This window comes from Oncorhynchus gorbuscha, linkage group LG18 (genome assembly GCF_021184085.1).
Source record: "Oncorhynchus gorbuscha isolate QuinsamMale2020 ecotype Even-year linkage group LG18, OgorEven_v1.0, whole genome shotgun sequence".
NCBI classification, from domain to species: Eukaryota; Metazoa; Chordata; class Actinopteri; order Salmoniformes; family Salmonidae; genus Oncorhynchus; species Oncorhynchus gorbuscha.
This window is the reverse complement of record NC_060190.1, coordinates 48,386,809-48,414,622: the sequence shown is the minus strand read 5'-3', so window position 1 is coordinate 48,414,622 and position 27,814 is coordinate 48,386,809. Positions and strand designations below refer to the sequence as shown.

At 42.7% G+C, this 27,814-nt stretch overlaps 1 protein-coding gene across 2 annotated transcripts in view; it reads left to right on the top strand.

The window, feature by feature from the left end:
- The window catches only part of LOC124003867 (AMP deaminase 2-like), an 87,049-nt gene extending 60,927 nt beyond the window's left edge, over positions 1 to 26,122 (top strand). For both annotated transcript variants that reach the window (XM_046312489.1, XM_046312490.1), the window contains exons 2-18: positions 7,538 to 7,677; positions 9,036 to 9,166; positions 9,803 to 9,871; positions 16,531 to 16,648; positions 17,025 to 17,211; positions 17,399 to 17,540; positions 17,663 to 17,752; positions 18,034 to 18,163; positions 18,456 to 18,650; positions 18,787 to 18,918; positions 19,095 to 19,258; positions 19,595 to 19,721; positions 19,901 to 20,064; positions 24,239 to 24,359; positions 24,641 to 24,814; positions 24,969 to 25,079; positions 25,151 to 26,122. In XM_046312489.1, the coding sequence (XP_046168445.1) occupies positions 7,648 to 7,677; positions 9,036 to 9,166; positions 9,803 to 9,871; positions 16,531 to 16,648; positions 17,025 to 17,211; positions 17,399 to 17,540; positions 17,663 to 17,752; positions 18,034 to 18,163; positions 18,456 to 18,650; positions 18,787 to 18,918; positions 19,095 to 19,258; positions 19,595 to 19,721; positions 19,901 to 20,064; positions 24,239 to 24,359; positions 24,641 to 24,814; positions 24,969 to 25,079; positions 25,151 to 25,369 (2,304 nt within the window). In that variant the 5' untranslated portion in view covers positions 7,538 to 7,647 and the 3' untranslated portion in view covers positions 25,370 to 26,122. The remainder of the gene's footprint in view (positions 1 to 7,537; positions 7,678 to 9,035; positions 9,167 to 9,802; positions 9,872 to 16,530; positions 16,649 to 17,024; positions 17,212 to 17,398; positions 17,541 to 17,662; positions 17,753 to 18,033; positions 18,164 to 18,455; positions 18,651 to 18,786; positions 18,919 to 19,094; positions 19,259 to 19,594; positions 19,722 to 19,900; positions 20,065 to 24,238; positions 24,360 to 24,640; positions 24,815 to 24,968; positions 25,080 to 25,150) is intronic.
- The last annotated feature ends 1,692 nt before the right edge of the window (positions 26,123 to 27,814 follow it).

Below are 27,814 nucleotides of genomic sequence, written 5' to 3'. Positions count from 1 at the left end.
GAGAACGACAGGGTGTTGTCCAGGATCACGCCAAGGTTCTTAGAGCTCTGGGAGGAGGACACAATGGAGTTGTCAACCGTGATGGCGAGATCATGGAACGGGCAGTCCTTCCCCGGGAGGAAGAGCAGCTCCGTCTTGCCGAGGTTCAGCTTGAGGTGGTGATCCGTCATCCACACTGATATGTCTGCCTGACATGCAGAGATGCGATTCGCCACCTGGTCATCAGAAGGGGGAAAGGAGAAGATTAGTTGTGTGTCGTCTGCATAGCAATGATAGGAGAGGCCATGTGAGGTTATGACAGAGCCAAGTGACTTGGTGTATAGCGAGAATAGGAGAGGGCCTAGAACAGAGCCCTGGGGGACACCAGTGGTGAGAGCGCGTGGTGAGGAGACAGATTCTCGCCACGCCACCTGGTAGGAGTGACCTGTCAGGTAGGACGCAATCCAAGCGTGGGCCGCGCCGGAGATGCCCAACTCGGAGAGGGTGGAGAGGAGGATCTGATGGTTCACAGTATCGAAGGCAGCCGATAGATCTAGAAGGATGAGAGGAGAGAGAGTTAGCTTTAGCAGTGCGGAGCGCCTCCGTGATACAGAGGAGAGCAGTCTCAGTTGAATGACTAGTCTTGAAACCTGACTGATTTGGATCAAGAAGGTCATTCAGAGAGAGATAGCGGGAGAGCTGGCCAAGGACGGCACGTTCAAGAGTTTTGGAGAGAAAAGAAAGAAGGGATACTGGTCTGTAATTGTTGACATCGGAGGGATCGAGTGTAGGTTTTTTCAGAAGGGGTGCAACTCTCGCTCTCTTGAAGACTGAAGGGACGTAGCCAGCGGTCAGGGATGAGTTGATGAGCGGGGTGAGGTAAGGGAGAAGGTCTCCGGAAATGGTCTGGAGAAGAGGGGAGGGGATAGGGTCAAGCGGGCAGGTTGTTGGGCGGCCGGCCGTCACAAGACGTGAGATTTCATCTGGAGAGAGAGGGGGAGAAAGAGGTCAGAGCACAGGGTAGGGCAGTGTGAGCAGAACCAGCGGTGTCGTTTAACTTAGCAAACGAGGATCGGATGTCGTCGACCTTCTTTTCAAAGTGGTTGACGAAGTCGTCTGCAGAGAGGGAGGAGGGGGGGGGTGGGGGAGGAGGATTCAGGAGGGAGGAGAAGGTGGCAAAGAGCTTCCTAGGGTTAGAGGCAGATGCTTGGAATTTAGCGTGGTAGAAAGTGGCTTTAGCAGCAGAGACAGAGGAGGAAAATGTAGAGAGGAGGGAGTGAAAGGATGCCAGGTCCGCAGGGAGGCGAGTTTTCCTCCATTTCCGCTCGGCTGCCCGGAGCCCTGTTCTGTGAGCTCGCAATGAGTCGTCGAGCCACGGAGCGGGAGGGGAGGACCGAGCCGGCCTGGAGGATAGGGGACATAGAGAGTCAAAGGATGCAGAGAGGGTGGAGAGGAGGGTTGAGGAGGCAGAATCAGGAGATAGGTTGGAGAAGGTTTGAGCGGAGGGAAGAGATGATAGGATGGAAGAGGAGAGAGTAGCGGGGAGAGAGAGCGAAGGTTGGGACGGCGCGATACCATCCGAGTAGGGGCAGTGTGGGAGGTGTTGGATGAGAGCGAGAGGGAAAAGGATACAAGGTAGTGGTCGGAGACTTGGAGGGGAGTTGCAATGAGGTTAGTGGAAGAACAGCATCTAGTAAAGATGAGGTCGAGCGTATTGCCTGCCTTGTGAGTAGGGGGAAGGTGAGAGGGTGAGGTCAAAAGAGGAGAGGAGTGGAAAGAAGGAGGCAGAGAGGAATGAGTCAAAGGTAGACGTGGGGAGGTTAAAGTCGCCCAGAACTGTGAGAGGTGAGCCGTCCTCAGGAAAGGAGCTTATCAAGGCATCAAGCTCATTGATGAACTCTCCGAGGGAACCTGGAGGGCGATAAATGATAAGGATGTTAAGCTTGAAAGGGCTGGTAACTGTGACAGCATGGAATTCAAAGGAGGCGATAGACAGATGGGTAAGGGGAGAAATAGAGAATGACCACTTGGGAGAGATGAGGATCCCGGTGCCACCACCCCGCTGACCAGAAGCTCTCGGGGTGTGCGAGAACACGTGGGCGGACGAAGAGAGAGCAGTAGGAGTAGCAGTGTTGTCTGTGGTGATCCATGTTTCCGTTAGTGCCAAGAAGTCGAGGGACTGGAGGGAGGTATAGGCTGAGATGAACTCTGCCTTGTTGACCGCAGATCGGCAGTTCCAGAGGCTACCGGAGACCTGGAACTCCACGTGGGTCGTGCGCGCTGGGACCACCAGATTAGGGTGGCCGCGGCCACGCAGTGTGGAGCGTTTGTATGGTCTGTGCAGAGAGGAGAGAACAGGGATAAACAGACACATAGTTGACAGGCTACAGAAGAGGCTATGCTAATGCAAAGGAGATTGGAATGACAAGTGGACTACACGTCTCGAATGTTCAGAAAGTTAAGCTACGTAGCAAGAATCTTATTGACTAAAATGATTAAAATGATACAGTACTGCTGAAGTAGGCTAGCTGGCAGTGGGTGCGTTGTTGACACTACACTAATCAAGTCGTTCCGTTGAGTGTAATAGTTTCTGCAGTGCTGCTATTCGGGGGCTAGCTGGCTAGCTAGTAGTGTTGTTTACGTTACGTTGCGTTAAAAGAACGACAATAGCTGGCTAGCTAACCTAGAAAATCGCTCTAGACTACACAATTATCTTTGATACAAAGACGGCTATGTAGCTAGCTAGCTACGATCAAACAAATCAAACCGTTGTACTGTAATGAAATGAAATGAAAATGTGATACTACCTGTGAATGCGACCGGGTTGTTGCGTTCTATTCAGTAGACGTTGGCTAGCGTTGGCTAGCTGTTGGCTAGCTAGCAGAGTCTCCTACGTTAAGGACGGCAAATAGCTGGCTAGCTAACCTCGGTAAATTAATATAATCACTCTAAGACTACACACTCTAAACCTAAACAACACAATTATCTTGGAACGAAGATACGAAGACAGCAAAGACAACTATGTAGCTAGCTAACACTACACTAATCAAGTCGTTCAGTTGAGTGTAATAGTTTTTCCAGTGCAGCTAATCAGTGGACGTTAGCTAGCTGGCTAGTGAAGACTACGTTAGGACGGCGAAATACGATAATTACGCAATTATCTTTGATACAAAGACGGCTATGTAGCTAGCTGAGAAGAAATTGCTAAGATTAGACAAATCAAACCGTTGTGCTATAATGAAATATAATGAAATGTAATGAAAAAGTTATACTACCTGCGGGAGCGAAGTGCGACCCAATACATAAAGATAAACACAAAATACTTCGACCAGGGCGTGACAACAATGTACACCATTTAAAACGGCTTAACTCCATTCACATCAGTATTCAGTTGGTAAGAGACAGACATCCAGTCAATACTAGGAATAGATTGTTCACCATCTGTGTTATCCCAGCAGAAAAGAGAAATAGGCCAAATAACATTTTGATTCAGAGCAATAAAGAAATATAATCATTTTTCTGAGCAAACCAGAAACCTTTCAATATATACATTCAATCAATACTTTAGAACCTTTTAAATATATAAAAAAATGGGAGGTTGTGCAGGACTATGGCAGATGAAGGAAGCAAACTATCATTTCAGATTGTTAAAGTATTTATCTGGTCAATATGTCAGTGTATTATGCCTGTTGTGTGTAACAGTGTTATATGTGATTTGTATTATACATTGGATTTTAATGTTTATGGACATTTGGAAGATTAGGCCAAATGAGGACTAAAAGAGATCCTAATAAAATAAAATCCTCTTGCGTTGTGAATGAATTAGATGAGGGTATCTGAATTTACAGTCATATCACTGTTTATTCTGTGCATCATACTTTTTACTAGGCCTATATCGTAGTTTGCATTAAGCACAGTAGTCTATTTTTCTACTTTCTGAGATCACTATAGCTCCTTTAAAACTAGCCCCTCTCTGTTCTTACCACTAACTAGGCTTTAAGCTGCTGTATAGTGTTGTGTGTTCTAAATCAGGGTCACCCATATTACAACTCCTATCCTCTGGGCCACTGTGTCTGCAGTCTGCACTAGTTTTATTACACCATTACTTTGTAGTAGCCCACCACTTTTTCCACATTTTGTTACATTATAGCTGTCACGAGTTACTAAAAGTGGAAGGTAGGAGTCAGGCGCAGAGAGCAGAGGGTTCAATAATAGATTATTTATTTATCCGGCACAAAAAAGGGTCACGCCAAACACAGGGCGCAGAAACACTGACCAGCCCAAACACACAGGGCAAAACGATCCAGAGAAAAAATACATCCACAACCGACAGCGAACACAAAATAATCACCCACAAACCTAAGCGGGCCTAACAGGCTTAAATAGACCAGAAATCAAGAAACACAAAAACAGGTGCAACTAATAAGACTTAACCAACAGACAAGGGAAAAGAGATTGGTGGCGGCTAGTAGACCGGCGACGACAACTGCCGAGCGCCGCCCGAACTGGCAGGGGAGCCACCTTCGGCGGGAGTCGTGACAACAGCCTTATGCTAAAATGGATAAAAGAAAAGAAAAAATCCCGATCTACACGCAATACCCCATAATGACGAAGCGAAAATAAGTTGAGATTTTTTTGCAAATGTAATTTAAAAATTATAATAAGTGTATATATATAATAATATACAGTTGAAGTCAGAAGTTTACATACACCTTAGCCAAATACATTTAAACTCAGTTTTCACAATTCCTAACATTTAATCTGAGTAAATATTCCCTGTCTTAGGTCAGTTAGGATCACCACTTTATTTTAAGAATGTGAAATGTCAGAATAATAGTAGAGAGAATGATTTATTTCAGATTTGATTTCTTTCATCACGTTCCCAGTGGGTCAGAAGTTTACATACATAATTTTTCTTAATATAATAATAATAATATATGCCATTTAGCAGACGCTTTTATCCAAAGCGACTTACAGTCATGTGTGCATACATTCTACGTATGGGTGGTCCCGGGGATCGAACCCACTACCCTGGCGTTACAAGCGCCATGCTCTACCAACTGAGCTACAGAAGGACTCATCATGCATTCTATTTTGTGTAGTGCACCAGTCCCTCCTGCAGCAAAGCACCCCCACAACATGATGCTGCCACCCCCGTACGATCTTTGTCCCCATGTGCAGTTGCAAACAGTAGTCTGGCTTTTTTATGGCGGTTTTGGAGCAGTGGCTTCTCTCTTGCTGAGCGGCCTTTCAGGTTATGTCGATATAGGACTCGTTTTACTGTGTATATAGATAATTTTGTATCTATTTCCTCCAGCATCTTCACAAGGTCCTTTGCTGTTGTTCTGGGATTGATTTGCCCTTTCACACCAAAGCACGTTCATCTCTAGGAGACAGAATGCGTCTCCTTCCTGAGCGGTATGGCGGCTGCGTGGTCCCATGGTGTTTATACTTGCGTAATATTGTTTGTACAGATGAACGTGTTACCTTCGGTCGTTTGGAAATTGCTCCCAAGGATGAACCAGACTTGTGGAGGTCTACAATTATTTTTCTGAGGTCTTGGCTAATTTCTTTAGATTTTCTCATGATGTCAAGCAAAGAGGCACTGAGTTTGAAGGTAGGCCTTGAAATACATCCATAGGTACACCTCCAATTGATTCAAATGATGTCAATTAGCCTATCAGAAGCTTTTAAAGCCATGGCATGATTTTCTGGAATTTTCCAAGCTGGTTAAAGGCACAGTCAACTTAGTGTATTTAAACTTCTGACCCACTGGAATTGTGATACAGTGAATTATAAGTGACATAATCTGTCTGTAAACAATTGTTGGAAAAAGTTACTTGTCATGCACAAAGTAGATGTCCTAACCGACGTTCCAAAACTAGTTTGTTAACGAGAAATTTGTGGAGTTGTTGAAAAACAAGTTTTAATGACTCCAACCTAAGTGTATGTAAACTTCCGACTTCAACTGTATATATACCTTATTTACATAAGTATTCAGACCCTTTGCTATGAGACTCGAAATGTAGCTTAAGTGCATCTTGTTTCCGTTGATCATCCTTGAGATGGTTCTACAACTTGAGTCCACCTGCGGCTCACACCTTTCTAAATGAGGTCCCACAGTTGACAGTGCATGTCAGAGCAGCAACTAAGCCATGAGATCGAATAAATTGTCTGTAGAGCTCTGAGACAGGATTGTGTAGAGGCACAGATCTGGGGAAGGGTACCAAAAATTGTCTGCAGCATTGAAGATCCCAAAGAACACAGTGGCCTCCATAATTCTTTAATGGACGAGGTTTGGAACCATCTATTGTCTTCCCAGAGCTGGCCAGCTGGCCAAACTGAGCAATCGGGGGAGAAGGGCCTTGGTCACGGATGTGACCGAGAATCCGATGTTCACTCTGACAGCGTTCCAGAGTTTCTCTGCGGAGATGGAAGAACCTTCCAGAAGGTCAACCATCTCTGCAGCACTCCACCAATCAGGCTTTTATGGTAGAGTGGCCTGATGGAAGCCACTCCTCAGTTAAAGGCACATGACAGAAAAAAAATAAGTTAAAATATATAATAATAACATGACAGTGTTTGTGATGAGTCCAGTTGCTCTAGCATCTTTCATGGGGTGATTAGGCGTAGCAGAGCATGCTGTGGGACACACTCATTTACAGGGCTTGTCTGTCTTAAAATGTAACCCTCTGCATCTCAGGAGTCCCCTCCAGTATAAAGACCTTATGGGATGATCATGCCAAAGCAGCATTCTCTGAAAACACACACACACAGTTTAGCAAACTATCACGTGGCTCTTGAGCTCATCGCTCATCTTTTGGTTACTAATCCCCCATCTCTCTCTCTCTCTGTTTTCAATGGAACATACACAGTGGGGTCTTTGTTCTCTGCCTGCCTGCCTGCCTGCCAGTGTAGTGTGTACTCTCTCACCCAGCAGCGTCCGTCTCAGGGGAAGGTTCTGTTATTGTGCTCCTCCCCTCAACCTCTCCTCCCCTCTCTCCAGACCAGGTCTCCATGGCAACGGGTGTCTGGCATCTGACAACGTTTAACTTGTTATTGAGCATCCATCTGAATGACCCTTAGGGTGGGCTATATACCACAGAGACTACTGCCACACACACAGACACCACTCCTGCTGCTGCCTGACACACAATGCAGTGGGCAGCCAACAGAGACACAGCTCAAAGGGCCAGCAGTGCTGTGGAGAGACTAACACCCCACTGAAGCTGTCATACTGTAAGGAAGCTCCTCCGTGCTGAATGCAGAGCACAACATTGCTGCTGAGAGACGAGGCTGTAGTTGAGAGAGAAGAGGGCCGGAGTGTAGTATACTGGTGTAGTCCCATGTTGGAGGTGATGGCACAAGAGTTGTGGCTGTGAAATATCAGACAGTGTTTAAATGTTGCAAATCCATGCAATAACAACTCACTCCGTCTGCCTCTCCCTCCCTGTTGTTTAACTTTGTTTTTTTTTTTGTTGTCTTTTTTGGAATGTTTATTATTTGTTGTTTAACACTGCCTCTCTCTCTCTATCTTCCTCTCCACCCCTCCATCTAGATCTGCGTGGTGTAGCAGGGCAGGCCAAGCCCCTGAATCCTCAGCGCTCCCTCCCTGGGACACCCATCAGTCACACACTCAAACACTTCCCCATCAACCTGCGTACATCCATGGACGGAAAGTACAAGGAGATCGCTGAGGTGAGAGCACAGTGACACAGTGTTGTCAACAGTGGTGTAAAGTACTTCAGTAAAAATACTTTTAAGTACTATTTAAGTACTTTTTTGGTGTATCTGTACTTTACTTTAGTATTTACAGTGGGGCAAAAAAGTATTTAGTCAGCCACCAATTGTGCAAGTTCTCCCACTTAAAAAGATGAGAGAGGCCTGTAATTTTCATCATAGGTACACTTTAACTATGACAGGCAAAATAAGAAAAAAATCACGTTGTAGGATTTTTAATCAATTGATTTGCAAATTATGGTGGAAAATATGTATTTGGTCAATAACTAAAGTTTACAAAAGTCCTTTGAGAGCTCTTTGGTCTTGGCCATAGTGGAGTTTGGAGTGTGACTGTTGGAGGTTGTGGACAGGTGTCTTTTATACTGATAACAAGTTCAAACAGGTGCCATTAATACAGGTAACAAGTGGAGGACAGAGGAGCCTCTTAAAGAAGAAGTTACAGGTCTGTGAGAGCCAGAAATCTTACTTGTTTGTAGGTGACCAAATACTTATTTTCCACCATAATTTGCAAATAAATTCATAAAAAATCCTACAATGTGATTTTCTGGATTTTTTTCTCTCTCATTTTGTCTGTCATAGTTGAAGTGTACCTATGATGAAAATTACAGGCCTCTCTCATCTTTTTAAGTGGGAGAACTTGCACAATTGGTGGCTGACTAAATACTTTTTTGCCCCACTGTATATTTTTGACAACGTTTACTTAACTACATTCCTAAAGAAAATGATGTACTTTTTACTCCATACATTTTCCCTGACACCCAAAGGTATTCATTACATTTTGAATGCTTAGCAGGACAGGAAAATGGTGCAATTCACACACTTATCAAGAGAACATCCCGTGTCATCCCTACTGGCTCTGATCTGGCGGACTTACTAAACGTTCGTAAATTATGTCTGAGTGTTGGAGTGTGCCGCTGGCTATCCGTGATTTTGAAAAACAAGAAAATGGTGCTGTCTGGTTTGAATTTGAAGTTATTTGTACTTTTACTATTACATTTCCTTTTGATACTTAAGTATATTTAAAACCGAATACTTTTATAATTTTACTCAAGTAGAGTTTTACTGGGTGTCATTTACTTTTACTTGAGTCATTTTCTATTAAGGTATCTTTCCTTTTACTAAAGTATGACAATTGAGTACTTTTTCCACCACTGTCAAGCACTTTCCAAATGTGTGTGTGTGTGTGTGTGTGACTGCATGTGTTGGATGTTTGTGTCGGTGTTAAATGTTCATGTAAGTTTGTGTATTGTAATGTTAAGTAAACTCTTCCTGTGTGTGTGTTCTAATGTTTATTTGACTCTCTGTGTATCTCTCAGGAGCTGTTCACTCGTAGCCTGACGGAGAGTGAGATGCGCACCGCTCCTTATGAGTTCCCTGAGGACAGCCCCATCGAGCAGCTGGAGGAGAGACGCCAACGCCTGGAGAGGCAGATCAGCCAGGACATCAAGTAGGGACACACACAGCAGCAGACATGCACACTCACATACACACCAACACAACTCCCCCGTACACACCCAAACACCCTCCATATACCCACAGGCACACAAGCACCCTCAACAGCTTCCATCATGTTGCTTTTAAGCGGGCCAGGTGACGAACATAAGTAAACAGCTAATGGAGTCAGTCAGTAGCATTCACATCCTGGTGTTCCAGCCTGTTCCACACACAGGGGGGGGGGGTTCTGTCTGGGTTGATGGGGTGTGATGGCCTGTTCCACTGAGCCATTCTCAGGGGGGATCTGACACACTTAGGAATCCTTGCTCTACTCACCGCAGCAGGGTCATGTGACCAAGGTATACTGTCTGTTCCACTGCTAACTGATCATGTTTCTCTGTTTGTCCCATTTCATCTGATCACCCTTCACACCCTGATCCCCTTTGTGTGTGTCATGTGCGTTACTGTTGTTCTCTTGTGTGTTTTGTTTGTGTAACTGTATTTGCATCCTCTCTGTCTTTCTTTCTGTGCTTGTGTGTTTAAATGTGTGTGTGTGCCCCCCCCCCCCCCCTCTCCCCCTTCCTTGTGCTTTGTCTTACCTGTACCCCTCTGACCTGGCCTTGCCGCCATGCACTCTGCACTATGCCAGGCTTGAGCCAGAGATCCTGCTCCGCATCAAACAGGAGTTCATGAAAATTGACAGCGCTGACGACCTAGGGTGAGTGAGCTATACTTTCAGTTCGTCTCTCTCTCTCTCTCTATCTTTTGCATTTTCCTAACAATCATGTGAATGCATAAGGTCAAGTTTTTACCTGTACGTATGTACAGTCCTTGGCGCTCATTTGCTGAAGAGTTTAATTTTAAATGTATCATTTTGTTAAATATTGAGAATGTTCCACTCCAACTCCATTAGCAAAATATGAGTTCCCTGTGTGCTGCCCCCTACTGATGATGTATAGTCATCACATGTGATGTTGAGTCATTTTTATTTGACTAGGCAAGTCAGTTTAGAACAAATTCTTATTTACAATGACGGCCTATCCCGGACGAGGCTGTGCCAATTGTTCGCCGCCCTATGGGACTCCCAATCAAGGCTGGATGTGATGCAGCCTGGATTCAAACCAGGTACTGTAGCGACACCTCTTGCACTGAGATGCAGTGTCATAGAGGTGCAGGGCTGATATTCAGTCCAAAAAGATCATGAAACAACTTATTTCTTCAATAACATCTCAGTAGTCTGTTACACTTTAATAAAGTACTGCAAATTACTTTAGAAGGTAATCTTTCAAAATTCTATTGAGTGATGCCGCGTAAAACAATTGGTGAATTAGCCGCCTCCTGTAAGGCTGTATCTGTATAGCAAACGTAGCCTATCTGACAAGGATGTCGGTGTTGTAGCATGGCAACAGCATATCTCCTTCTCTCTCTCTCTGGTGCTAGGCCAAAGGTTATCTTCCTTTATACAGTACCATTCAAATGTTTGGACACACCTACTCATTCAAGGGTTTTTCTTTATTTTACTATTTTCTACATTGTTGAATAATAGTGAAGACATCAAAACTATGAAGTATCACATATGGAATTATGTAGTAATCAAAAAAGTGTTAAATATATTTTTGATTTTAGATTCTTCAAAGTAGCCACCCTTTGCCTTGATGACAGCTTTGCACACTATTGGCACTCTTTCAACCAGCTTCATAAGGAATACTTTTCCAACAGTCTTGAAGGAGTTCCCACATATGCTGAGCACTTGTTGGCTGCTTTTTCTACACTCTGCGGTCTAGCTCATCCCATACCATCTAAATTAGGTTGAGGTCAGGTGATTGTGGAGACCAGGTCATCTGATGCAGCACTCCATCACTCTCTTTCTTGGTCAAATAGCCCTTACACATCTTGGAGGTGTGTTAGGTCATTGGGGTGGCAGGCAGCCTAGTGGTTAGAGCTTTGGACTAGTAGACGAAAGGTTGCAAGATCGAATCTCCAAGCTGTCGTTCTGCCCCTGAACAACGCAGTTAACCCACTGTTCCTAGGCTATCATTGAAAATATCTGACTTGCCTAGTTAAATAAATATTTACATTTTCTTTTTGAATTGTCCTGTTGAAAAACAAATGATAATCCCACTAAGCGCAAACCAGATGGGATGGTGTATTGCTGCAGAATGCTTTGGTAGCCATGCTGGTTAAGTGTGCCTTGAATTCTAAATATATCACAGACAGTGTCACCAGTCACTGTGGGAACCACACATGCATAGATCATCTAGGATTTTCACCTACTCTGTGTCTCACAAAGACATTGGTTACATTTGGACTCAAGGACAGATTTTCACCGGTCTAATGTCCATTGCTCGTGTTTCTTGGCCCAAGCAAGTCTCTTCTTATTGGTGTCCTTTAGTAGTGGTTTCTTTGCAGCATTTTGACCATGAAGTCCTGATTCATGCAGTCTCCTCTGAACAGTTAATGTTGAGATGTGTCTGTTACTTGAACCCTTTGAAGCAATTATTTGGGTTGCAATCTGAGGTGCAGTTAATTCTGATGAATTTATCCTCTGCAGCAGAGGTAACTCTGGATCTTCATTTTCTATGGCGATCCTCGTGAGAGCTAGTTACATCATAGCACTTGATGGTTTTTGCGACTGCATTTGAAGAAACTTTCAAAGTTCTTGACATTTTCCGGATTGACTGACCTTCATGTCTTAAAGTAATGATGGACTGTCGTTTCTCTTTGCTTATTTGAGCTGTTCTTGCCATAATATCGACTAGGTCTTTTACCAAATAGGGCTGTCTTCTGAATACCAAACCTGCCTTGACACAACACAATTGGCTCAAAAGTTTTCAGAAGGAAAGAAATTCCACAAATGAACTTTTAACAAGGCACATCTGTATATTGAAATGCATTCCAGGTGACAACCTCATGAAGCTGGTTGAGAGAATGCCAAGAGTATGCAAAGCTGTCATCAAGGCAAAGGGTGGCTACTTTGAAGAATCTCAAATGCAAAATATGTTTTGATTTGTTTAACACTTTTTTGATTCCAAATGTGTTATTTCATAGTTTTGATGTCTTCACTATTATTCTACAATTATTCTCTAACCCGGAAGCTTATAACAAATCCCGCCATGCCTGCCGACAAACCATCAAACAGGTAAAGCGTCAATACAGGACTAAGATTGAATTGTACTACACCGGCTCCAATGCTCATCGGATGTGGCAGAGCTTACAAACTAGTACAAACTACAAAGGGAAGCACAGCCGCGAGCTCCCCAGTGACACGAGCCTACCAGACAAGCTAAATTACTTCTGTACTCGCTTCGAGGCAAGTAACACTGAACCATGCATGAGAGCATCAGCTGTTCCGGACGACGGTGTGATCACACTCTCCTTAGCCGATGTGAGTAAGACCTTTAAACAGGTCAACATGGATTACCAGGACGTGTAGTCCGAGCATGCTCTGACGAACTGGCAAGTGTCTCACTGACATTTTTAACCTGTCTATACCTGAGTCTGTAATACCAACATATTTCAAGCAGACCAACATAGTCCCTGTGCCCAAAAATACTAAGGTAACCTTCTCAATGACTACCGACCCGTAACACTCTGTAGCCATGAAGTGCTTTGAAAGGCTGGTCATGGCTCACATGAACACCATTATCCAAGAAATCCAAGGCCCACTCCAATTTGCATACAGATCCACAGATGAATCCATCTCTATTGCACTCAATACTGCCCTTTCCACCTGGACGAAAGGAACACCTATGTGAGAATGCTATTCTTTGACTACATCTCAGTGTTCAACACCATAGTGCCCTCAAAGCTCATCACTAAGCTAAGGACCTTAGGAATAAAACACTTCGCTCTGCAATTGGATCCTGGACTTCCTGGCAGGCTGCCCCCAGGTGGTAAGGGTAGGTAACAACACATCCGCCACGCTGATCACTAACAACAATGAGACAGCCTATAGGGAGGAGGTCAGAGACCTGGCCGTGTGGTGCCAGGACAACAACCTCTCCCTCTATGTGATCAAGAAAAAGGAGATGATTGTGGACTACAGGAAAAGGAGGACCAAGCACGCCCCCATTCTCATCGACGGGGCTGCAGTGGAGCAGGTTGAGAGCTTCAAGTTCCTTGGCATCCACATCACCAACAAACTATCATGGTCCAAACACACTAAGACAGTAGTGAAGAGGGCACGACAAAGCCTATTCCCACTCAGGAGACTGAAAAGATTTGGCATGGGTCCTCAGATCCTCAAAAGGTTCTACAGCTGCACCATCGTGAGCATCCTGACTGGTTGCATCACGGCCATGTATGGCAACTGCTTGGCCACTTCAGAGGGTAGTGCGTACAGCCCAGTACATCACTGGGGCCAAGCTCCCTGCCATCCAGGACCTCTATACCATGCTGTGTCAGAGAAAGGCCCTAAAAATTGTCAAAGACTCCAGCCACCCTAGTCATGGACTGTTCTCTCTGCAACCTCACGGCAAGCAGTACCGGAGTGCCAAGTCTAGGTCCAAGAGGCTTCTTAACAGGGCTACCTAGACTCCTCTTTTACGCTGCTGCTACTTTCTGTTTATTATCTATTCATAGTCACTTTAACTCTACCTCCATGTGTATATTACCTCAATTACCTCAACTAACCGGTGTCCCCACACATTGACTCGGTACCTCCTGTATATAGCCTTGCTATTGTTATTTTACAGCTGCTGTTTAATTCTTTGTTAGTTTTGTTTTCTCTTTTTCTCTGAACTTCTTAAAGCATTGTTGGTTAAGGGCTTGTAAGTAAGCATTTCACTGTAACCTGTTGTATTTGGCGCATGTGACACATTTGATTTGATTTGACAATGTACAAAATATTAAAAATAAAGAAAACTCTTGAGTAAGTGAGAAAAAATGAGTAAGTGAGAAAAAATGAGTAAGTGAGAAAATGAGTAAGTGAGTCCAAACCTTTGACTGGTACTCTGTATATTTGTTATATTAATACCATGCAGTGGACACCTACCCCTGTAGGTCTATGCATGCAATGCCCTTATGCATTCAGTGCTCAAATCTCTGACAGCTGAACTGTGGGGAGGACAATTATTGTTTTTGGAAATTAAAAACCAATAGGCTATAAATGGAAACACAAGGAATAGTGTTTTTATCATTTGTTATAGGCTGTTTTTAAGGAATGAAAATGTGGCTCATTTGGCCAATATCCCTGGTTTATTGATGGCGCTAGCTGTGTGGGTGGAAGCCTTATTAGGTTACGCACCCAATGCAAATGGATGACCAGAACATTTCTCAAATGTCAGATAAATTAAAATATTTCGTCTTACTTGTCCAGCGCCTGATTTTCCTAATGGAAATCCTGCACCACGGTTCCACTACATTGGTACAGCCCTGGTCTTTTAATGTTCATCTTAAATATCTTAAAAACAAATCTTAGACATGCCTTGGTATTCATGACCGAAATAATCCTTCCGTCTAACTGCAAATATTCAACAGCTGAGGCGCAATTCACAGAGAGACATAAAGACAGTGAGACTAGAGGTCGACGGGTTGTGATTTTTCAACTCCGATACCGATTTATTGGAGGACCAAAAAAAGACGACACCGATTTTTATAATATATATTTGTAATAATGACAATTACAACAATACTGAATGAACAATGAACATTTTTATTTTAACTTAATATAATACATCAATAACATCAATTTAGTCTCAAATAAATAATGAAACATGTTCAATTTGGTTTAAATAATGCAAAAACAAAGTGTTGGAGAAGAAAGTAAAAGTGCAATATGTGCCATGTAAAAAAGCTAACATTTAAGTTCCTTGCTCAGAATATGAGAACAAATGAAAGCTGGTGGTCCTTTTAACATGAGTCTTCAATATTCCCAGTTAAGAAATTTTAGGTTGTAGTTATTATAGGACTATTTCTCTCTATACCATTTGTATTTCATATACCTTTGACTACCTTTTAAGTTCTAATAGGCACTATAGTATTGCTAGCCTAATCTCGGGAGTTGATAGGCTTAAAGTCATAAACAGCGCAATGCTTCAAGCAAAGCGACGAGCTCCTGGCAAACGCAGTGAAGTGCTGTTTGAATGAATGCTTACGAGCCTGCTGCTGCCTACCACCGCTCAGTCAGACTGCTCTATCAAATCATAGATTTAACTATAATATAATAACACACAGAAATACGAGCCTTAGGTCATTAATATGGTCAAATCCGGAAACTATAATTTTGAAAACAAAACATTTATTCTTTCAGTGAAATACGGAACGGTTCCGTATTTTATCTAATGGGTGGCATCCATATGTCTATTGCTGTTACATTGCACAACGTTCAATGTTATGTCATAATTACGTAAAATTCTGGCAAATTAGTTCGCAATGAGCCACGCGGCCCAAACTGTTGCATATACCCTGACTCTGCGTGCAATGAACGCAAGAGAAGTGACACAATTTCCCTAGTTTTATATTGCCTGCTAACATTTAATTTAACTAAATATGCAGGTTAAAAAATAAAATAAATTTTGTGTACTAATTTTAAGAAGGGCATTGATGTTTATGGTTAGGTACATTCGTGCAACGATTGTGCTTTTTTCGCAAATGCGCTTTTGTTAAATCATCCCCCGTTTGGCGAAGTTGGCTGTCTTTGTTAGGAAGAAATAGTCTTCACACAGTTCTCAACGAGCCAGGCGGCCCAAACTGCTGCATATACCCTGACTCTGTTGCACAGAACGCAAGAGAAGTGACACCTTTTCCCTAGTTAAAAGAAATTCATGTTAGCAGGCAATATTAACTAAATATGCAGGTTTAAAAAATATATACTTGTGTATTGATTTTAAGAAAAGCATTGATGTTTATGGTTAGGTACACATTGGTGCAACGACAGTGCTTTTTTTTGCGAATGCACTTGTTAAATCACCGGTTTTGCGAAGTAGGCTGTGATTCAATTATAAAATTAGCAGGCACTGCATCGATTATATGCAATGCAGGACAAGCTAGATAAACGAGTAATATCATCAACCATGTGTAGTTAACTATTGATTATGTTAAGATTGATTGTTTTTTATAAGATACGTTTAATGCTAGCTAGCAACTTACCTTGGCTCCTTGCTGCACTCCTTCCTGTAATGTAATCGGCCATGATCGGGGTGTCCAAAAATTCAGATTACCGATTGTTATGAAAACTTGAAATCGGCCCTAATTAATCGGTCGACCTCTAAGTGAGACATATGTCCAATTAAACCTGCCAATAAAGTATTGATTCATATATTTTCATAGGTGCTTTGCAAAACTATTTACATGAGATTTCTATTTCCCTACGTCATACCTAAACCCCATGCTCTCTCCTATCCTAATCTTTTCTTTACCCCTTCTCTCTCCCTGTAGGTTTATGAATGAGCTGGGTGGTGTGGACAGGACGGATGATGGCTGGATGAAGGAGAGAGTATTACCGATGGAGCGAGAGTACCAGCGTGTCTCAATATCCGGGGAGGAGAAGTGTGGGGTGAGAGCCGCTGACTAAACAACTTGATAGAATAAATCCAGTCACAGTCCATCCTGATCAGTGTTTTATCATGCAGTTGTTTCTCATTCCAAGTACTAGTTGGTTGGTCTATCAGTTTGCCACATGCTTACTGTGAAAGGTAAACCAATTCAGTCAACAAGTCTATTGAGGTGGGTTTGGTAGTGCTTGGACTTATTTATTTAGACAGTTGGATATACAGAGGAAGTAGTTCAGAAATGAGAGCCTGGACCGGGTAGTGAACCCCGGTCTCCAGTGGGGACAGCATGTTGTCTAGAATTGTGAAATTGTTACCCACTCAGCCACACTCTTAATCACTGTAGACTATGCCTGACTTGTACCGTTCTGCTCTGACCAGGTGCCCTTCACAGACCTGGTGGATGCAGCTAAATGTGTGGTAAAGGCCCTGTTCATCAGGGAGAAGTACATTGCTCTGTCCATTCAGAACTTCTGTAAGACCACTGCCCGCGAGCTGGGAGAGCTGGGAGAGAAGCCCCTGGACCTACGCATCTATGAGGAAATCCCTGAGACCCCCGTTGATGCAGGTATGACATACTCACACACCTGACACATTTGGTATGACACAAACTGAGACACACAGGGCATAGCTGTAGGGTTTCTGCCCCTTTCTTCTTTAGCAAATTAGTTACTTTGTGAAATTGTGAATGAAAATTAAGTTGTGATGTATAATAGTATGGTGAACTTTTCTCCCTTCCCCTCTGTCTCCCACAGATGCTCCAGTCCACCCCCCTGTCTCAGAGACTCACCCCTATGAAAACCAGGACACCAAGAACATGCCTGCAGACTCAGGGTACAGCTGTAAGATGGTGGATGGGGTCATGCATGTCTACACCAAGAAGAGCCCCATGGAGAAGTGGGTTTGTGTTTGAGTCTGCTTGTTTTCAGTTTTTGGTGTAAAGTGTGTGATGGGCTAGTCTGCTTCTACATGTGTGTAAGAGAGAGTGTGTAACCGAAATTCTCCATCCTCATTTCCAGGAGTACAGAGTTGGACCTGCCTTACCCAGACCTGAAGGAGTACATCGCTGACATGAATGTCATGATGGCTCTCATCATTAACGGACCAGTGTGAGTGTTACTGGTTACTGGCCTTACAGTTAACATTAGTCACATCTGTTGTCTCATTAGTACTCTGTGTATGTCAAAACTGTGCAAATTATGTGTACACATGTCAAGAGTGAGGCGTGTGTGTGTGTGTGTGTGTGTGTGTGTGTGTGTGTGTGTGTGTGTGTGTGTGTGTGTGTGTGTGTGTGTGTGTGTGTGTGTGTGTGTGTGTGTGTGTGTGTGTGTGTGTGTGTGTGTGTGTGTGTGTGTGTGTGTGTGTGTGTGTGTGTGTGTGTGTGTTGCAGAAAGTCGTTCTGCTACCGCCGGCTGCAATACCTGAGCTCTAAGTTCCAGATGCACATCCTGCTGAACGAGATGAAGGAGCTGGCAGCCCAGAAGAAGGTTCCTCACCGCGACTTCTACAACATCCGCAAGGTGACACACAACAACACTGACACAACAACCGTTCACAACACTACAGCATCCAACAGCTTCTTGATCTACAACATCTCTATAAAACCTGCAAAGTGTTCAATATCAGTTAGTCACTCCACATTGTTGGAGTGAAATATATCTGGAAGTAGTCTCCCACTTTTTCCTTGGTGTAGTAACCAATGAAGATACACCACTGCTAAGTGCTAACTAACTCAGGCTTTCTGTTTTGTCTTTCTGGTATCCATCCTCAACATCTCATTGTTGTTGACCCTGTCTCTCCCTTTGCCCCCAGGTGGACACCCACATCCATGCCTCATCTTGTATGAACCAGAAGCACCTGCTGCGCTTTATCAAGCGAGCCATGAAGAAGTACCCTGGGGAGATAGTCCACATGGAGCGTGGGCGGGGACAGACCCTCATGGAGGTGTTTGAGACCATGAACCTGACTGCCTTTGACCTGAGTGTGGACACACTGGACATGCACGCGGTGAGGAGCAGGGGGAGAGGGGAGGGGAAAAGATAATTGTTAGAGAGGGAGGGGTAGGAGAATTGTTTAAAGAGGGAGGGGTAGGAGAATTGGGGGAAGAAGAGTGGCATCGTAAGTGTCCCCTGTCTATTCTCAGGACCGCAACACGTTCCATCGCTTCGACAAGTTCAATGCCAAATACAACCCCATCGGAGAATCCATCCTGAGAGAGATCTTCATCAAGACAGACAACCACATCGAGGGCAAATACTTTGGCCACATGATCAAGGTCTGAAACCATCCCGTGCTACCTTAAACAGCCATACAAACAGTGGTGTTTGTGTTAGTTCACCCCACATAGTTATGCACATTGATCTTAAGAGAAAATGTGGCCTTGAAGTCTTAATTCTCAGACATTAATACAATGATATTGATGTCTCTAATGCGTTGTTGGTGTTCCATCAGGAGGTGATGGCTGACCTAGAGGAGAGTAAGTACCAGAATGTGGAGCTGCGTCTGTCCATCTACGGCCGCTCCCGGGACGAATGGGACAAGCTGGCCCAATGGGCCGTCAAACACCAAGTCTACTCTGACAACGTGCGCTGGCTCATCCAAGTGCCCCGCCTATTGTGAGTAGTACCTCTACCTACAGCATTTACATTTACATTTAAGTCATTTAGCAGACGCTCTTATCCAGAGCGACTTACAAATTGGTGCATTCACCTTATGACATCCAGTGGAACAGTCACTTTACAATAGTGCATCTAAATCTTAAGGGGGGTGAGAGGGATTACTTATCCTATCCTAGGCATCAACAAAGCAGTTATACACATCTACCATTTATCAGCTTTTCTTGGATGTAAACCTCTCCTTGTATTTGTGACAAGTATTATCTTTGAATGGATACTATGAATGAATGTGAATGATAATAATCTTCCATATGATTAACCCTCCTCTGACTGCAGTGATGTGTACCGCACCAAGAAGCAGCTGGCTAACTTCCAGGAGATGATGGAGAACATCTTCATGCCTCTGTTTGAGGTCACCATTAACCCCCGCAGCCACCCTGAACTGCACCTCTTCCTCCAGCATGTGAGTCACTCACACAGCACTACAGTCAACAAAGGATTCTCCCTTTCCCTACACCTAACATATCCAGACACTTGAGATGCATTTTCTTCCGGTCAGAAATAACTTAGGGCCCCACCTCATTCATACACTCCAGGTACTGTTTTACCGTAACTTATTGTTGTATAACTGTATGTTGTCAGGTGGTGGGCTTTGACAGTGTGGATGACGAGTCCAAGCCGGAGCACCACATCTTCAACATGGACAGCCCCCTGCCAGCCGACTGGACAGAGGAGGACAATCCTCCCTACTCCTACTACCTCTACTACACCTACGCCAACATGGCCGTGCTCAACCACCTGCGCAGGTACCAGGCTGCTTAACGAACCTCAGCACAAAGACGGCTATAAAAAATAAATAAAGGCCATGTGCAGTCAAACTAGATTTTCATGTGTTTTATATATACACTACCGTTCAAAAGTTTGGGATCACTTAGAAATGTCCTTGTTTTGTCAATTAAAATAACATCTAATTGATCAGAAATACAGTGTAGATGTTGTTAATGTTGTAAATGACTATTGTAGCTGGAAATGGCATACAGAGGCCCATTATCAGCAACCATCACTCCTGTGTTCCAATGGCACGTTGTGTTAGCTAATCCAAGGATGCTGGCCTTGTAGGCAGAGTTGCAAAGAAAAAGCCATATCTCAGACTGGCCAGACAAAAATAAAAGATTAAGATGGGCAAAAGAGGAACTCTGCCTAGAAGGCCAGCATCCCGGATTCGCCACTTCACTGTTGATGTTGAGACTGATGTTTTGCGAGTACTATTTAATGAAGCTGCCAGTTGAGGACTTGTGAGCCTTCTGTTTCTTAAACTAGACACTAATGTACTTGTCCTCTTGCTCAGTTGTGCACCGGGTCCTCCGTTGTACCAGATCTTCAGTTTCTTGGCAATTTCTCGCATGGAATAGCCTTCATTTCTCAGAACAAGAACAGACTGACGAGTTTCAGAAGAAAGGTCTCTGTTTCTGGCCATTTTGAGCCTGTAATCAAACCCACAAATGCTGATGCTCCAGATACTCAACTAGTCTAAAGGCCAGTTTTATTGCTTCTTTAATGAGGACAACAGTTTTCAGCTGTGCTAACATAATTGCAAAAGGGTTTTCTAATGATCAAATCAAATCTAATTTCTAATGATCAATAAGCCTTTTAAAATGATAAACTTGGATTAGCTAACACAACGTGCCATTGGAACACAGGAGTGATGGATGTTCAAATCAAATGTATTTGTCACTACCTTATACACACAAGTGTAAAGGGATAAAGAATATGTACATAAAGATATATGAATGAGTGATGGTACAGAATGGCATAGGCAAGATGCAATAGATGGTATCGAGTACAGTATATACATATGAGATGAGTAATGTAGGGTATGTAAACAAAGTGGCATAGTTTAAAGTGGCTAGTGATACATGTATTACATAAAGATGCAGTAGATGATATAGGGTACAGTATATACATATACATGTGAGATGAGAATTGTAGGGTATGTAAACATTATATTAAGTAGCATTGTTTAAAGTAGCTAGTGATATATTTTACATCAATTTCCATCAATTCCCATTTTTAAAGTGGCTGGAGTTGAGTCAGTGTGTTGGCAGCAGCCACTCAATGTTAGTGGTGGCTGTTTAACAGTCTGATGGCCTTGAGATAGAAGCTCTTTTTCAGTCTCTCGGTCCCTGCTTTGATGCACCTGTACTGACCTCGCCTTCTGGATGATAGCGGGGTGAACAGGCAGTGGCTTGGGTGGTTGTTGTCTTTGATGATCTTTATGGCCTTCTTGTGACATTGGGTGGTGTAGGTGTCCTGGAGGGCAGGTAGTTTGCCCCTGGTGACGCGTTGTGCAGACCTCACTACCCTCTGGAGAGCTTTATGGTTGTGGGCGGAGCAGTTGCCGAACCAGGTGGTGATACAGCCCGACAGGATGCTCTCGATTGTGCATCTGTAGAAGTTTGTGAGCGCTTTTGGTGACAAGCCAAATTTCTTCAGCCTCCTGAGGTTGAAGAGGCGCTTGCTTGAGCCTTCTTCACGACGCTGTCTGTGTGGGTGGACCAATTCAGTTTGTCCGTGATGTGTACGCCGAGGAACTTAAAACTTACTACCCTCTCCACTACTGTCCCATCGATGTGGATAGGGGGGTGTTCCCTCTGCTGTTTCCTGAAGTTCACAATCATCTCCTTTGTTTTGTTGACGTTGAGTGTAAGGTTATTTTCCTGACACCACATTCCGAGGGCCCTCACCTCCTCCCTGTAGGCCATCTCGTCGTTGTTGGTAATCAAGCCTACCACTGTAGTGTCGTCCGCAAACTTGATGATTGAGTTGGAGGCGTGCATGGCCACGTAGTCATGGGTGAACAGGGAGTACAGGAGAGGGCTCAGAACGCACCCTTGTGGGGCCCCAGTGTTGAGGATCAGCGGGGTGGAGATGTTGTTACCTACCCTCACCACCTGGGGGCGGCCCATCAGGAAGTCCAGTGCCCAGTTGCACAGGGCGGGGTCGAGACCCAGGGTCTCGAGCTTGATGACGAGTTTGGAGGGTACTATGGTGTTAAATGCTGAGCTGTAGTCGATGAACAGCATTCTCACATAGGTATTCCTCTTGTCCAGATGGGTTAGGGCAGTGTGCAGTGTGGTTTAGATTGCATCGTCTGTGGACCTATTTGGGCGGTAAGCAAATTGGAGTGGGTCTAGAGTGTCAGGTAGGGTGGAGGTGATATGGTCCTTGACTAGTCTCTCAAAGCACTACATGATGACGGAAGTGAGTGCTACGGGGCGTTAGTTGTTTAGCTCAGTTACCTTAGCTTTCTTGGGAACAGGGACAATGGTGGCCCTCTTGAAGCATGTGGGAACAGCAGACTGGGATAAGGATTGATTGAATATGTCCGTAAACACACCAGCCAGCTGGTCTGCGCATGCTCTGAGGACACGGCTGGGGATGCCGTCTGGGCCTGCAGCCTTGCGAGGGTTAACACGTTTAAATGTTTTCCTCACGTCGGTTGCAGTGAAGGAGAGTCCGCAGGTTTTGGTTGCGGGCCGTGTCAGTGGCACTGTATTGTTTTCAAAGCAGGCAAAAAAGTTATTTAGTCTGCCTGGGAGCAAGACATCCTGGTCCGTGACGGGACTGGATTTATTTTTGTAATCCATGATTGACTGTAGACCCTGCCACATACCTCTTGTGTCTGAGCCGTTGAATTGTGACTCTACTTTGTCTCTATACTGACGCTTAGCTTGTTTGATTGCCTTGCGGAGGGAATAGCTACACTGTCTGTATTCGGTCATGTTTCCGGTCACCTTTCCCTGGTTAACAGCAGTAGTTCGCGCATTCAGTTTCACACGAATGCTGCCATCAATCCACGGTGTTGTTAATCATAAGGCATGAGCCCCCGCCCCTCTTCTTAACAGAAATGTTTGTTTCTGTCAGCTTTCAAAACAAGGACATTTCTAAGTGACCCCAAACTTTTGAACGGTAGTGTATACTGAACAAAAATTTAAACATGTATAAAGTGTTGGTCCCATGGTTCATGAGCTGAAACAAAAGATCCCAGAAATGTTCCATATGCACAAAAAGCTTATTTCTCTCAAATTTTGTGCACAAAATTGGTTATATCCCTGTTAGTGAGATTTTCTCCTTTGCCAAGATAATCCATCTACCTGACAGGTGTGGCATATCAATAAGCTGAACAAACAGCGTAATCATTACACAGGTGCACATTGTGCTGGGGACAATAAAAGGCCACTCTAAAATGTGCAGCTTTGTCACACAACACAATGCCACAGATATCTAAAGTTTTTAGGGAGCGTGCAATTGGCATGCTGACTGCAGGAATGTCCACCAGAGCTTTAGCCAGAGAATTTAATGTTCATTTCCCTACCATAAGCCGCCCAGTCATGTGAAATCCATAGATTAGGGCCTAATTAATTAATTTCAATTGACTGATTATGAACTGTAACTCAGTAAAATCATAAAAATTGTTACATGTTGCGTTTATATTTTTGTTCAGTATATGTACACGCTATGAGGTTGGAATAATACTGTACAATTGTGGAAATCATGATAATGCCCTTTTATTGTAAGAGCTGCATGAAATTTCAACTTGTTTGATGTGATGGAGTTTTGATCTGCCTGGTGACATCAGGCATTAATTAATAGACCAACAAGAAACAGAGTTCCTAACCTCTCTGCCAATAACAATAACAGCTAGCTTTCAGTGTTCTTCTCCCCACTCCCAGACAGCCTTAGCAAGATTCTTGCTTGAGAAATTGCTCTTTGCTAAAAAGCTATTTTGGTTTCTTTTTTACCATGAAAATAATCACAGTGAGGTTCTTAATTGTTACCCAGAAATTATTTGATATTGAGATAAAAACGGCTGCATTGGACCTTTAATAACATAAATGATGAATGAATCGCATGAAAACATTAAGGATTGTTAATGAATATACTTTATGAAGCTAATATTTGTTTGCTTGTGACATGCAGGAGGCGTGGCTTCCACACGCTTGTGCTGCGCCCTCACTGCGGGGAGGCGGGGCCTGTCCACCACCTGGTGTCGGGTTTCATGCTTTCAGAGAACATCTCCCACGGGCTGCTGCTCAGGAAGGTCAGTCAGCACACACGTCGTTTCCCATAGCGATGCCACACTACCATGGCAACAACACGACAGACAGATAGTAGAGTTCAGTTTATAGGTGACCTCTGAAGGTTTGATTGATTGATTTATTAAATTATGTCTTGGTTTTGGGACTTTGCTCACCAGGTTACTTCAGCAAATTTAAGAGAATTCAGAAGAACAATCAGACACTTTCCCCTTGAATACTGCAGTTGTGCATTTAACAAGATTGACTATATCATATGGCATCTCTTTCCTCCTCATGTCCCCAGGCACCAGTGCTGCAGTACCTGTACTACCTGGCTCAGATTGGCATTGCCATGTCCCCCCTGAGCAACAACAGCCTGTTCCTCAGCTACCACCGCAACCCCCTGCCTGAGTATCTGTCCAGAGGCCTCATGGTCTCTCTGTCCACTGACGACCCCCTACAGTTCCACTTCACGAAGGTCAGTGCACAGGGGAGTGGTGTCAAGACACACACATACACAAACACACACAGAGGCAAAACAATTCACACTACAACTGCAATGGTGAGTCAGTACAGTCAATCAGTACAATTCATTGAATGTTTGTTTGTCTTTTGTGTGTGTTTGTCCTCAGGAGCCTCTGATGGAGGAGTACAGCATCGCCACACAGGTGTGGAAGCTCAGCTCCTGTGACATGTGTGAGCTGGCCAGGAACAGCGTCCTTATGAGCGGCTTCTCCCACAAGGTATCTGCTTCCTCTCATCCACAGCCATTTTGTGCCAAGTGCTCTGCTCTGATGTTCTTTCTTGTCTCCAGGCAAAGAGCTACTGGCTTGGGCCCAAATACAGCAAAGAGGGCCCGGAGAGCAACGACATCCGTCGCACCAACGTCCCGGACATCCGCGTGGCATACCGCAGTGAGACCCTGCTGGAGGAGCTCAACCTCATCACCCACGCTGTTCGCAACAAGGAGCTGGACAACATCGACGAGGAGGACACCCTCTCGATGGCTCCCATCGGGGCAGAAGGACGCTAAATCAACAACTCCTCTCTATTGCTCCCTGGATAGGTTTTATTTCATATTGGAGGAGATTTTCTGATCTTCGATCTGTTCCTGGGTCACTTCCTCTGTCACTTTTATCTCCTGACCCTCCATACATTCACACCCCAAGTGATTTCCTTTGTCATGTGACCCTGCATGGGAAGGAAGATCCCACAGTTTGCCTGTGATTTAATGACATGTTTGTAACCATCACTGATATATCACACACACACACACACACACACACACACACACACACACACACACACACACACACACACACACACACACACACACACACACACACACACACACACACACACACACACTTATTGCAGTTTTCCTGTCCTAAAAGCTGCTTATCTTCCATCACACAGTGATGCTGCTTTAACCTTAACATCTAGTGTAATATTATCATCTAGTGTAATATTATCATCTAGTGTAATATTATCATCTAGTGTAATATTATCATCTAGACATCTAGTGTAATATTAATATCTAGTGCAATATTAACATCTAGTGTAATATGAACATCTAGTGTAATATTATCATCTAGACATCTAGTGCAATATTAACATCTAGTGCAATATTAACATCTAGTGCAATATTAACATCTAGTGTAATATTAACATCTAGTGTAATATTATCATCTAGACATCTAGTGTAATATTAACATCTAGTGTAATATTATCATCTAGACATCTAGTGTAATATTAACATCTAGTGTAATATTATCATCTAGACATCTAGTGTAATATTAACATCAAGTGTAATATTAACATCTAGTGTAATATTATCATCTAGACATCTAGTGTAATATTAACATCTAGTGTAATATTAACATCAAGTGTAATATTAACATCTAGTGTAATATTATCATCTAGACATCTAGTGTAATATTAACATCTAGTGTAATATTATCATCTAGACATCAAGTGTAATATTAACATCAAGTGTAATATTATCATCTAGACATCTAGTGTAATATTAACATCTAGTGTAATATTAACATCTAGTGTAATATTTATCATCTCGTGTAGTATTAACATCTAGTGTAATATTATCATCTAGACATCTAGTGTTATATTAACATCAAGTGTAATATTAACATTAGTGTAATATTAACATCTAGTGTAATATTATCATCTAGACATCTAGTGTAATATTAACATCTAGTGTAATATTATCATCTAGACATCTAGTGTAATATTAACATCTAGTGTAATATTATCATCTAGTGTAATATTAACATCTAGTGTAATATTATCATCTAGACATCTAGTGTAATATTAACATCTAGTGTAATATTATCATCTAGACATCTAGTGTAATATTAACATCTAGTGTAATATTATCATCTAGACATCTAGTGTAATATTAACATCTAGTGTAATATTATCATCTAGTGTAATATTATCATCTAGTGTAATATTATCATCTAGACATCTAGTGTAATATTAACATCAAGTGTAATATTAACATCTAGTGTAATATTAACATCTAGTGTAATATTATCATCTAGTGTAATATTATCATCTAGACATCTAGTGTAATATTAACATCTAGTGTAATATTAACATCTAGTGTAATATTATCATCTAGACATCAAGTGTAATATTAACATCAAGTGTAATATTATCATCTAGACATCTAGTGTAATATTAACATCTAGTGTAATATTATCATCTAGACATCTAGTGTAATATTAACATCTAGTGTAATATTATCATCTAGACATCTAGTGTAATATTAACATCTAGTGTAATATTATCATCTAGACATCTAGTGTAATATTATCATCTAGTGTAATATTATCATCTAGACATCTAGTGTAATATTAACATCAAGTGTAATATTAACATCTAGTGTAATATTATCATCTAGACATCTAGTGTAATATTAAATCAAGTGTATATTAACATCTAGTGTAATATTAACATCTAGTGTAATATTAACATCTAGTGTAATATTAACATCTAGTGTAATATTATCATCTAGACATCTAGTGTAATATTAACATCTAGTGTAATATTAACATCTAGTGTAATATTAACATCTAGTGTAATATTATCATCTAGTGTAATATCATCTAGACATCTAGTGTAATATTAACATCTAGTGTAATATTATCATCTAGACATCATCTAGTGTAATATTAACATCAAGTGTAATATTAACATCTAGACATCTAGTGTAATATTAACATCTAGTGTAATATTATCATCTAGTGTAATATTATCATCTAGACATCTAGTGTAATATTATCATCTAGTGTAATATTATCATCTAGACATCTAGTGTAATATTATCATCTAGTGTAATATTATCATCTAGACATCTAGTGTAATATTAACATCTAGTGTAATATTAACATCTAGTGTAATATTAACATCCAGTGTAATATTATCATCTAGACATCTAGTGTAATATTAACATCTA